This window comes from Micromys minutus, assembly GCF_963924665.1.
Source record: "Micromys minutus genome assembly, chromosome: 31".
NCBI classification, from domain to species: Eukaryota; Metazoa; Chordata; class Mammalia; order Rodentia; family Muridae; genus Micromys; species Micromys minutus.
The window spans coordinates 20,417,149-20,430,190 of NC_137966.1; the positions used below are offsets into that span (position 1 = coordinate 20,417,149).

General features: G+C 40.9%; 1 protein-coding gene across 4 annotated transcripts in view; it reads left to right on the forward strand.

The window, feature by feature from the left end:
* RBFOX1 (RNA binding fox-1 homolog 1) overlaps positions 1-13,042 on the forward strand; it is a 335,551-nt gene that overhangs the window by 243,032 nt on the left and 79,477 nt on the right. For all 4 annotated transcript variants that reach the window (XM_080942246.1, XM_080942245.1, XM_080942247.1 and 1 more), the window contains exon 8: positions 9,252-9,332. In XM_080942246.1, the coding sequence (XP_080798372.1) occupies positions 9,252-9,332 (81 nt within the window). The remainder of the gene's footprint in view (positions 1-9,251; positions 9,333-13,042) is intronic.

Sequence of the window (13,042 nt, forward strand, 5' to 3'; positions counted from 1 at the left end):
AAGGGATCGAGGGCTTGAGAAGGTGAAATTGGAAAGAGGGATAACATTTGAAATGTAAATAAATAAGATAACCAATTAAAAAAAATAAAAAATAAATTTAAAACATTTATTTAACTAACCAATGAGAAAAATTTAAAAGTATTCTTGGATTGTTCTTAGAATGTCTGTGCAAAGCCTCTAATTGTGACAAAAGTTACAAAGGAAAAAGGAAGATAAGAAATGATGCATTTCTTTATGAAAAGTGTGAAAATAAGTTAGAAAAACACATGAAGCTGAAGGATCATTAGGAGAAGAGATTTGCTTTAGGGTCCCCTTTAAATATGCAAATCTTCCAGTACAACTGAAACATTTCCAGTGACATTTGTGCCCAGATTAATGGGAATATTCCTGCCCTGGAAGCTCTACTGTAGCCCTTCAGAAAAGCTTGTCTTTCAGGCTGTTATAAGAACATTAGATAATAATTGTGGTAGTGTCAGCTTAATGCTCATCTGATATTCAAAAAACTGTGGCTTTAGAAGCATCCACAGTCCTTTGATGCTTTGGAGTCATTTGTCAATCGGAAACAATCTATACTCTTACAGACTGAATGGGAACAGTCCATTGCTCTGAGTCTAGCAGAAATTCAAGGTTGGGAAGATGCTATGTAGGAAAACTGGTAGAATATCTCCAGGGTCTATGAAGAGACTGCTGTATGCATTAGCTTGCTGGGACTTAAGAAGGCATCAAAAGCAGGGTAGCTAGAAAAAGAAATAAGTATTTTCAAATTTCTGAAGGCTAATAGCAAAAGACTAAGGCATTTGTGGGTTAGAATCTTCTGTGGACTCCTTTCTTAGCTTGTAAAGATGGCTGACATCTTTGCACACTCATCTTGTCTACTCTCTGTGCAAAACTGTATCCAAATTGCCTCTTATAAGAAAAACAGCACTCTTATTCTATTAGGGTCCACCCATAAGGCCTCATTTATCCTAATTTGAAGATCATCCCTTGGAATGTCAGGTTCTGAACTCCTGGGTCTTAGGACTGGATCACATGGGTTTTGTGGCATGTAACCCCATCCATATCAGGGAGTAGGCCTACATACCCATCCCCAGGGAAGGAAAACTCACAGGGTCCTGACAAGGATTATGTAGTCCACAAATGCATAGCAGCCTACCTCCACAATTCACAAAGCAATGAATAGTAGGAGAGGCTACTCTTCCCTAGGTTACAGGGCAAAGACAACCATCTACGCTGTGACTGATGAGAAGGAAAAAAAAATAATATAGCACTTTTTCATAGAAGTGATTACTTAGTACTCCTGATGCCTAGGGCCCAGTCCCCAGCACCACAAAAACTGGGTATAGTAGCTTGTAAACCATATTTGAATGCTAGAGGCAGGAAGATTGGGAGTTCAAAGTCATTCTTGATTACAAAGTTGGAGGATAGCCTAAGCTACATGCAACTGTTTCTCAACAAACAAACAAAATTAAAAAAAAAAAAAAAAAAAAAAAAAAAAAACAGGGTGTGGGTGGGAGTATTTGCACAGATCTATTACAGTGAACTTTTTCCTACTTACACTCTTAATGTGTTTGCTGTTTGCTTGGATGTGTGTGTTTCTGAACCTCTGGATTAGAACTTCTTACCATGAGGTCTGGCAAGATGCCCATTTTCCTTCTTGCTCCAGGTTATATTAAATGCCCATAATGGAAAAGAATGTTTCAATTTAGTGTCCTGGAGATATAAGGAGCTAATCAAAGTGAGAACTTCCCAAAGTGTGGCCCTTGGGTCTTCCAGGACAAGGGATCTTCTAAGTCATTCAGGTTGTCCCCAGCCCTTCAGAGTCAGAAGCCCTGAAAAGTCCAGGTGGTCTTTATGTAATAAGTCTTGCCAACATTCTAATAATATGGGTGACTGCAGCAGGATGTGGCCACCCTTTCCAAAGTCTAGTAACATATACACAGAAGTTGGCAGGTTCTGTTACAGCACAGGGCTCATTTCTCATGTGCCCATAGTTGGGCCAATCGTTTGGGATCACTTTTTCTACATTTATGCAAGTTTTTAAAGTTTTTTAAAATCACCAAATAAAAATATAAGCAAGAGACAAACATTTACATCACTAAAGTGAATAAATGTTGGAGCTCTAATATTCTGCTATTCTTCAGTAAGGCTTCTGGGAGAAAAATGTATAGTTTTCGTTTGCCTTTAAAAACGTAATCTAAAGAACCCACACTCCCTGACCTTCTTAACTGGGTGTGAGCAAAGGCAGGTAAACATTCCCTGGTAAGTAATGAATACAGAAGTCTTTTCTGTGGCTGAGGAGATGATTCCTTGGGGAAACTACTTACCCTGTATAACCTCAGTTCAAATCTCCAAACATCAAGGTTTTAGTCTGTTTGTTTGTTTGCTATTTTGTTTGTTTTTAAACCAGCCAGCAGTCCTAGGTTTCTATACATGCCCCAGACCAGTGAGAGAACTTGTCTCACTTTTTTTTTCTAAATATGGTGAATGGTGCCTCAGAAACAACTCTAATTTTTCCTGTCTTTCCTCTGGTCTCCACACACACCTGCACACATGTAAACACACACACATACATACACATATATTTTTCTCTTTTTATTTTGTCTTCCTGCAGTGTGTTTTAATGATGTTTTCTCTTTACCCCCAACCTCTCCAGATCATTACCTTGTCCCTACCCAGCCAAACTGAAACTGGTATTAATTACCCCTGAGCTTTCTCAGTCTTGCCTGTGGCAGACAGCAGAAAGACAAAACCATTCTTCCACTTTTAAGTGTATAATAAAAATTATCCTGAAATAAATTATTAATTTTCTGAATACCAGTCAATTGCATAGCTGATCACATAGTTCAGGTTGATACTCAGACCTATTTATTGTTTTTCCTTGTGTTTGTCTTTGTTCCTGATCATGTGCATTTATAAAAAAAGATACCATGCCGGGTGTTTTCAAAAAACACAAGGAGTTCCACAAACAGACTCCTGAGCCAGATAGTCACTCTGTACATGGTCAACATTTAAAATTTCTACAGACTGAACACTGATCTTTACAGCTCTATCATTTTCCAGATGAACCCAGGAAGATGGCAGGCTGAGCTCAGGCACTGAGTTTCTTCCACTCACACAGCCCTTGATTGGTTCTTCTCTCTTCCACCCTGCTACAGTCAGGTACATTACTAGGCCTAGTGGCAGAAGAAAACCTACAAGGAGCCCAGCAGAGCTCTCTTCTTAGTTGACTTGACTTGCATGGTAGAGCTCTGTGGATTCACATAAGACAATATGTGATACACAAAACCTTTTAGAAAGTGTTGGGTGCACCATGTTCAAACTGGTCTTACAGATTACAGGTATCTTCTGGTTTTATATGTTTAAGCAGAAAAAAATATTGTGCATATTTGGAAATTACATCAAAGTCAACCTTGGGTGTCAGTCCTAAGTTGCTATCCATGTTGTTCATAAGCTCTCTCACTAGTCTGAGGTTCTCTAATTCAGCTAGGCTAGTTAGCCAGTGAGTTCCAAGCATCTATCTGTCTACCTCAACCTCCCACCTCTATCCTCCCACTAAGATTACAAGTACTTGCAATACCGCTCTGGGTTTTAAACATGAAGTCTGGGGACTGAACCAAAAACCTCATGAATCCGTAAACTATCATTCTACCCTTTTTTTTCTTGTTGTTTTTCTTGTTGTTTGTTTACTTTGCTTTTATTTGTTGTTCTTTTTTTTTTGGATTCTAGTAATATAGGGCAAAGCCTAGTCAGTCATTGGAAGGATGACAGAGGGTTTTCTCCTTTGACTCTAAAGGGACATTGTTAAACACCCATTATTTCTTCTTTCCGATCTTGAATGTTATTGTTCAGATGTGTCACCTGCTGGTTGTTCGAAAACCAGAGTTTCTGTCTTCAGCTGCTTCTCTGCTTTCAGTCTAGCTTCCCGGATCCAGAAGAATGGAAGGCAGTGTAGGCTTCATTATATACCTTTTCCAACTCGAAACAGACAAAGGAAAGATTCTCATTCAATTGGAAGTCAATGAAGGAAGGCATGTAGGGGATGTACTTCCAGTTGTTTTGAAGAAGAGACCTCAGAGCTGTGTTTGGAGGAGGCTCACTTAGGAGTGGTGGTGGTAACGGTGTTGTCTCGGAGGAGCAGCTGCCTCTGCCTCTGCATCATGGTTTCCTGCTTGTTTGAATCTAGGTTGCTTGATTAATAATTAAGAGCAAGGTTAAGCCTTTTAGCACTACCTCTCCTGTCTGTGAGAAGGCCTATGTTCCTTCAATGCTTAATTGCCAGAGTCAGGAATGATGGCTACCTTCCCTGTGCCCCATGACAAGGGAAATGTCCAAATGAGCAAGGGTTGGATGTCACCTCAGACATCCCACGGTCTTCCCTTTTCCCAGGTAGAGACATTAAAATCCTGCCTGTGACAGCCTCTGTGCATCTTCCCAAAACTGGGGATACAGAAGCTGTTGGTCTTCTCTCCAAGGTTGATGACCTCAGAAAGGGTCTTGAGTGCAGGTAAGCTACAGTTATCAGTGGTCTAAGGCTTGGCAACTAGGGCTGCAGTCCAGCTAAGCATATGACTCAGCCTTAAAAGAACCCAGGAAAGGGGCTTGGGATGGTCTCAGTGGGTAGCAACTCTTGCCCTGCAAGCATGAAGACCAGATGAATTTCTCAGCACCCAGGTTCAAAGCTGAACCTGCCTACATCCCCAGAATTAGGTGTAGAGGCAGTAAATCCCAAGAGCACACTGGCCAGCCACCTTGCCTATACAAAGGGGTACATTCCAAGTCAATGAGATACTTTGGCTCAAAGCAATAAGGTGGACAACCTTAGACAGAGACCCCATCACCCTTTTCTGGCCTAGAGAAATCCATTCAGTGATAGGGTTTAGTAGCAAGTACCCATGTACTCATAGGCATTTACCACACTACACCTCTCTCCCTCTCCCTCTCCCTCTCCCTCTCCCTCTCCCTCTCCCTCTCCCTCTCCCTCTCCCTCTCCTCTCCTCTCCCTCTCCCTACCACCCTCCCTTCCTCCCTCCCCCCCTCTCTCAGAGATAACTAGTGAATGTATTTAAGCTCTAAGCAAATAAACACCCAGCCACAAACATCAGGCGGTAGAAGTCACCTCTCAGAGAGCTTGGTTGGAAAAGCACTATTTTGGGCAAAGAAAATAAAAATAGATTCCGTTTTTTTAAAAAAAGGTGTTTTAACTCAGCTCTACTAATTAGTCCCTGCCCAGGGTCAGGTGTCTCACTGGGTGCTGTGGGTAAAATATTAAATATAATTTGGCCTGCCTTGGGGGTTTCTGCAGGGAAAACCCATATGTAAATAGGGGAAAGGATCTTCCAGGGAATTAAAATGGGTGTGATATGGTCATGAAGGAGTAATTAATTCACTCCTGATGATTGGGACTGGAAGAGGTCACTGTTAAACTATGCAGAAGGGATATGGGGAAAGGCAACTTTTTAAAGGGCTGCATCATATGCAATTACTACTATTCAATTCTGGCAGAGGTAGAAAGGCCAATACTATCTGATTTAACTCAACCCTGAGGGCAAGGAGGGCATAGAGTTCTTACCTTCCTACCAACTCACATAAAGTGGCAGTAGTTGCCTGCTAGTAGTCATGCTGAGATCGATTCTGCATGTTACATGACACTGCAGGCTAACAGGTGATATTAAACTTATCAGTGCTGTCTGTCCTGGCTGAAGAGTCGGTAGGACTACAATTCACCCCCCATGGTTACTCTTCACTTACAAAGATGTTTAAAGCCAAGAAACAGATGCGTAAGAGTAGATATGCCCACCCTGTGTGAGTGATGATCTTTCAAAATTGTCCTGTGGTTTCTGTTAGGGGTTGGGAAAGGACAGGATTCAAGGGACTCATTGTGAGGTTATGTATACACTGTTTTGGGAAGGGCTTCCAATGATTTTCTAAACAGTCTTTATAGGGCTGCTTGTACCCTCTTAGCTACTTGACCTACTTTTTAAAAGGAATCTGCAATAAGCAACCCTTTCCCTGAGATGCATGGGCGCTGCCCTGTGCCTCTGTGTTGTTGTGTTTTTATTGAATTCGAGGCTTTCCTTTAAACAAAGGTCATGGAGTGGGAAAATAACTCACTATAAGCATGTTGCAAATTCAATTAGAGGATGTTTTTAGGTAAAATAAAAGCCGAGTTGTATGACTAAGCATAGATTTTTGTTTTACAAAAGGTCAACATTGTTGTGTAAAGATTATTTGTTCTGCTTTATTACTAAGGGGGGCATTCAAAGAAGTGATTCTACACTGGCTTTTCAGAATCCACAGAGCAAGAAAAAGGAGAGAGCTTCATTAAACCCTTTAGGTTTTAAACCCTTCACACACACAGGGTTCAGCTTTCTACTCAGAATCTGTGTTGGGTCCCAGTAGAATTCTACACATTGCACTAAAGATATTGAAACTTGACCCAGGGGTTTTAACAACAGATCCTGAAATGTCCTTTAGCTGTGATTTTGGCTAAAACAAGATGATTTTCCTTTTTTGAAATTCTGGTCCACCCTCCAAAGAAATTAAGATCTGGCTTTAAAGGTTGGTTGATTTTTTTTTTTTAATCTGGGATGCACAAGAGAGAATAGCGGGGAACTGTCTCAAAGTCAACCCACCACAAACTTCATGTTGGAAATTCAGAGTTATAGCTTTCTCTATGTCTATTAGTAATCAACATTTCTAAGATTATGAATGAGGAACACATTCAGATGGCTTACCATGGCAAGGTCAAGCATCAGGGCTTTCCAAAGGCCTCACTACTAGAACAACCACCTGTCCTTGTGGGCAGCTCATCACCAATGACTGATTTTAGAACTCCTCCCTCCTCATTGGTGGGAATTTGCTCTTCAGTTACCTGTTGTAGCCAGAAACATTTATAAAAGGTCAGTTATACCAGGGTATAGCTCTTGTTTGAGGATAAACTTAAGTGAAATAGAAAGGAGAGAACCATCAATTCAGAAAGAGTTGATCATGGGTCCAGCCACATTCTTAGTTGACAGACTATGGAGCCATGCCAGTTGGTTTCATTCTTATACCCGGGCTATTTTAAGTGTAAAGAAGAAAGAGGGATGGATTGATCCTCTTTGGGTCCAAGCATAAGACAAGTGCGAGACAGTCAAGTTACTTTTTCTTGTATGGCAAGACTAGCATTAGTAGATATGATGACTGGAAGAAGAGATGGGTTTCAGATTGTAATGAAATCTTTGTTTTGTGAAGATTGGGAAGATAACTCAGCTTATAAAATACATGCCAAAGAAACATTAGGGCATGAGCTCAGATTCCCCAGGACCCACATTAAAAGTTCAGTGGCTTACCAGTCAGCCTACCTGAATTGGTAATCTCAGGTTTTAAGAGAGACCCCTTCTCAAATATAAGATAGAAGAAAATAATAGAATATACATCATTTTGACTTATGGCACAAATGAGCACACACACACACACACACACACACACACACACATACATACATACATGCCTTTATTTTAACCTGGAAATAGGTTTCAGACTCTAAAGAAGCACAGAGAGAAGGTGGACAGGGTTTTGAGGAAGAATTGTTAGAGTATCTCTGATATACCATGTATCTTGTTAGAAACTGGAAGAGTTGGGTGGTGGTACCCAGGTAGGTAAGACATCAACTTTTTTCTTTGTTTCTGGACCCAATGACAATTGGGAGTCAGAACTACACATCTGTAGACCTTGGTGTAATGTTGGACAGGATAATAGATCCTTTCCATAAGTAGACTTGCTCCTGAGATGTACTCAAGAGGTAGGCTTCATTTTGTGGGAGATGGCAGTCCTGTTGCAGTACCACAGTAAGTGAAAAAAATTGTCTTGGTCCAGTCAGGGAAATGAAGAGAAAGCAGGGAGGTTTTTACAGAATCCCTCACTGGTTTATCCCAAGGATACCAAGCCCCTTTCATTCTTTGTAATCGTTCAGTTGAATTTAATAGCAGTAACGGAGGCAAATTAACTTTCCATAGAGTCCTTGGGGCAGCCAACCATTGATGTAAGTGGGTAGTTCAAAGGTGGTACCAGAGAAGGAACTGTCTCAGGACACCACCATTCCTCCCTGTTGTAAATTTCCATTTTACAAGAAGCCAGCTGCCCTGTCCTTTAAATCAGGCAGGGGCAAGCCCTCACTGCAGTGCTGGCTGTCTTCAGGTCAGCTAAGCAGACACTGCAGCAGGAGGTAGGGAGCTCCTGGGATGCAACCTGAAGCAAGTAGGCCAACAGTCATCTCCTGCAGTTTTGGGCATGCATCCAGGATGAGCCATAGGGAAGACATGTCTAGCATTCTTTTCTGCCTTACCCTCCTTCCTCCCTTCCCCCTAAAGAGCTCATCTGCCAAGATGAATGTTTAGGGCAGAGATAGCAGAAATTGCCTTGAAACAAACCAACACCTAAATTTTCCATTTGTGGAGCAACCATTTAAATGGCAGCCCTTGCCATGGGCACTTTCTGGAGGTATGTGTATTTATGCCTGTTTCTCAGTTTCTCAGATAGGAATAGCAAGACCCAGAGAGGCCCCATGACTTATCAAGATCACATTACAAGATGTGCTTCAGTCCAATTTACTGTCTGGTTCTTATAGATATTTTTAAAGTTTGCTTAAGTTAGCATATATTACTTATACCTTATAATGACTTTCAGGATGACATTTCATGCATATATTTTTCATCAGTTCTTCTATTATCTACTCTTTTTCTCTTTCCACTCATTTGAGTTTCCTTCCAAAGTCTGTCTCTCTTTCTCTTTCTCTCTCTCTCTCTCTATCTCTCCCTCCCTCCCTCCCTCTCTCTCTCTCTCTCTCTCTCTCTCTCTCTCTCTCTCTCTCTCTCTCTCTCTCTCTCTCTCCTACCTTTTAATTTTTAGTTTTTTAGTGATCAAATGTGTTTACTTAGGGGATACTTACTGGGACATAGATATCTGGTTGGCTGATATTTCTTAAGACTCATTTTGAGAATGCCATCCACTCCTATTGCGTGTATGTAAGCAGGCTGTTACGAACTAACCAGACCCTTCAGTTAATCCTCTTGTGAAATGTCTCGGCATGTATTTGGTGGGCTACGGAAGTGGGTGGGTTTCCTCTGGTCTCTTTGGCTTCCCGTGCTCTGAGACGTGGCTGTGTTTTCTTTTCTCTGCCTCTCGTGTTTGTATTACCATGCTCTCGGATGTAGTGTGCTGTCCCCAAACCAGACACCATCTCTTTCTCTCTCTCTTTCTCTCTCTTGTAGGCACGGTGCTGTTGTGCCAGGCCAACCAGGAGGGATCTTCCATGTACAGTGGCCCCAGTTCACTTGTATATACTTCTGCAAGTAAGCCCACAGTTGTGGCTCTTTTTGTTTTGTGATATGTCCATATGAGTCCACTCATCTCCCTTGCCATGTAAGTCTCTGCTTCTCCTTTGATCTCATCTCCTGGCTGTGGTCTCCATGAGGTAGAGTGACATTTCATAAGCACGTCTGTTTCTCCATTGCCTTAACATCTAAATCCCTCTGCTTGCTCCCATTCATTGCAATCCTGACTCAAACGTATTCACCAACCATACTTCATTAACCCTGCCATGACTGACAGCCAGATGAGACATGGGAATTGGTTGTTGGGAAAGATTGTGGGAGGGAAGGAAACTAGAGACAATTGCCTACCCTGATCATAGCTCTGCAAATTAACGGTAATGTATTTTAAGTGTGCAAGCCACCCAAAAAGTCTCCCAGAGTCCAGCAGGTGTCTTGGTCTGTCTCTTTGTAGATGGAGTTCCCTGTGGGAAACATAGCTAGCTTATGGCTCATTTGCAAGGCGTGTGAGTCTAACATGAGGGGAGTTAAACTAAGGGTTTTTTTGTTTGTTTATTTTTTTCAATTTAACTGGAAAATAACAATTCAAAAACACTCTGGTTAAATTGTGTATATTTATATAAATACATATAGATGCAAATATAGCCACCAAGAGCCAGAAGCAGGAGACTAAACAGAAGCTTGGATAGAAACCCCACTATAAACTCTCCCTGATTCCCAAGCCAACTGAACAATTAAAGCCAAACCTTGACCCTTTTGTATCTTAGCCAGGATGAAGTCCTTTTTTATTATTCATTGCAGACTATATGTTGTACTGGGAGATTTCCTCAGCTGGCAAATGAGTGCTCTTTAGAGCTAGTGCCCAAAAGGAAGTCTGAAGGTCCTTGGGACTGTCAATGGGTTTCTGAAAGAAGGGTAGTTTTGAAGTAGAAGGTCACGATAGTCACAAAAATGAAAGCAAGATTTCTCATTGCTGGGAAAATCTGGCACTTCAGTCCCCAGAAAGCACAATTGAGATACACTAGAGAGGTCGCCTGATTCTCCATGTATAATTGTGACAATCCTGAGACACACTGATTGTGTAATTGTAGAAGACATGGGAGACTGGCAGCTATTTCATATCCAAATGCAGCTGTGAACTGGTTAAATGAAGAGGGTATTTTTCTGTGCCTCACGGAATTCTAAACCCTGACAAGAAATAGGTCTTTCTGAATGGAGGCAAATTGTCCCTTGTGAGTCACTGTAGAAGTTAGCATTCTCCATCCCTGCTCAGGTAGGTACTATACTGCTTGCTTTGCAGGTGAGGGAGTCGGGGTGTCAAGGACAGTGACTTATCTGGATCCAGGGGAGCTCCTGCATGTTCAGAGACATCTGCAAACATTTGGTTCTTTCCACTTACTGTCCCATTGTATCTCTAATCTGTTTTTTGGGGGAATTGTTGATGCATAGTGTTCTGATTGGTCCACAGAAGTCCTAGAAAAAACAAAAACACTCTACATACAATCACAGCACTAGGGAGCGAGAAAGGCAGGTGTATCCTGAGTTCAATACCAGCCAGGCCTATAGCTACATCAGGAAATCATCTTAACAAAAATGTGTCTTTTGTATTTTATGTTATTTCAGTGTCTATTCTTGATAGGTGCCTGATAGTCTAAGCTATTACGAAAACGTCTCTTACAGAAGCAGTGACTAAACCTTCATGCAAAGGGTCTCTATTAGTCCCAAGAGTATGGGGTGACATCACTGCCTCATGTATATTCACCAAGCTTTGCTTGCTCCTATTTTAAGTAACACCAGTGAGCTAGCCTACACACCTTCAACTTCTTATTGTCACAGATTGGCCATGTGACCTTTATGCTAATGGCCTCCTCATATGCAATTGTTTAATTATATTTTAATCTGTTGGCCCAATCGTTGAATGTTCAGGTACATGGCAATTATTTTCAAATATATTAAAATCAATGCCCTTTTCTATAGCAGTCTGAAAGGAAGCAATTAATAGCTAATTTGGAGGTTTTGGATTTATTTTTTAATTTTAAAAAGAGGCACAACCTGGTTTCTTTCACTAAGAATCGTGACTGGGTGTTTATCTTAAGCAATGATATTCAGATTGGCAAGCTGGTTGAATATTTTGTCAGAGCAAGGAACTCCACTAATGCCAGAAAAGGTTGTTCACAACACTAGGGCTCACTGTCCAGGCTTCCTCTCTCCTCCATTGCTTTTTAGTTCCACTGTTTGCAGAAAGCTGGCCCCTTGGCAAGATTCATCCCAGTTTGCTCTTTCTTACCAGGTGAAAATACCTATCTAGAACAAGCTATAGCTCTTGCTCTTAAAGCATACAGTCAGGGTCCTCTTTTCTCAGGTAAGACTTTCACAGGTTGAAGGGCTCCATCTTCTCTTGTCTCTGAGACCTGAATGATGCAGAGACTTTCAGTAGGAATTCTGCCTCTTCTTTCAGGTGGAGGCTCCCTGACACCTTATCAATGTTTTATGGTACCCTTTTTAATCTTGAAGATTCAAGTATTTCTCTTTTTTATCTGAGAGTTATGTTCCTGAAGAAAGAAAAATGGATATGACATTTAGACTGTGGATTGTTCGTATGTGGATGACTTCTGATACTATTCATCCAACGAGGGCTTTCTCCATTTTTACTGTGCTTTTTATTACTTAAAATAGTATTTACATTTAAATATGCTTTGATCATATTCTTCTACACCAAGTCCTTCTCCATCCTCTTTAACTACCCAACTTTAAGTTCTAACACAAAACAAAACAGAAACAACAACAACAAAAAAAAAAAAAAAAAAACAAGTAATAACCAAGACAACAACAAACTTCCTCAAAACCAAGAAAACAAATTAAAATGACATAAATAAAAAGAAAAAAAAAACCAGAATGGCAACAACAACAAAAACTGAACCAAATAAAACCAATCTGTAACCAAATAAAAGCACACACACACAAGGCAATTCTGTGGAATCTATTATATGTTGGTCAACTGCTCCTGAACATGAGGCTTGCCCTGGATTGGTTGTTACTCCAGTGGAGAAAATTGATCCCCCCCCCAGAAGGTATAAATGACAATTCAGTCATTTATATTTACACTGGCAGCTAGTTTTCATTCAATCCTTTGTTCTTTCATTTAAAACATAATATAAAATACAGTAATACAAAAACTATGAAGTCAAAGTTTGACAGGACAAACCAACAGAAGAAAAGAAGCCTAAGAGATGACACAAGAACCAGAGACCCACTCAGAGGGCTCCTATAAAAACCCTAAAATGGAATATATATATTGTATTGAGGACCTGGTATAGACTCGTACAGGTCACACATATGCTACTTTAGTCTCTGAGTTTATGAGGTTTGCTCATGTTGATTTAGAGGGCCTTGCTTCCTTGGTACCCTACATTCCTGACCTCTGAGGGGAGGGATTTGATGAAGACATTCCATTTAACACTAAGTGTTCCAAGGTCTCTTACTCTGATTAATGTCTGGCTGTGTGTCTCTGTGTTTGACCCCATTTCCTGCAGCAGAAAGTTCTCTGATGATTGAGCAAGGCACCGATGTATGAATACAGCAGAATGTCATTAGGAGTCATATCATCACTACTTGTTGATGTTTTAAGACCAGAATAATTTAGTTTACTCATGGATTCTGGACTAACTAGTCTCAGGCTCTTGTCTAGCTAAGTGGTGTTGGGTATGGTTTCCCTCTTGTCCAGTGGTCCT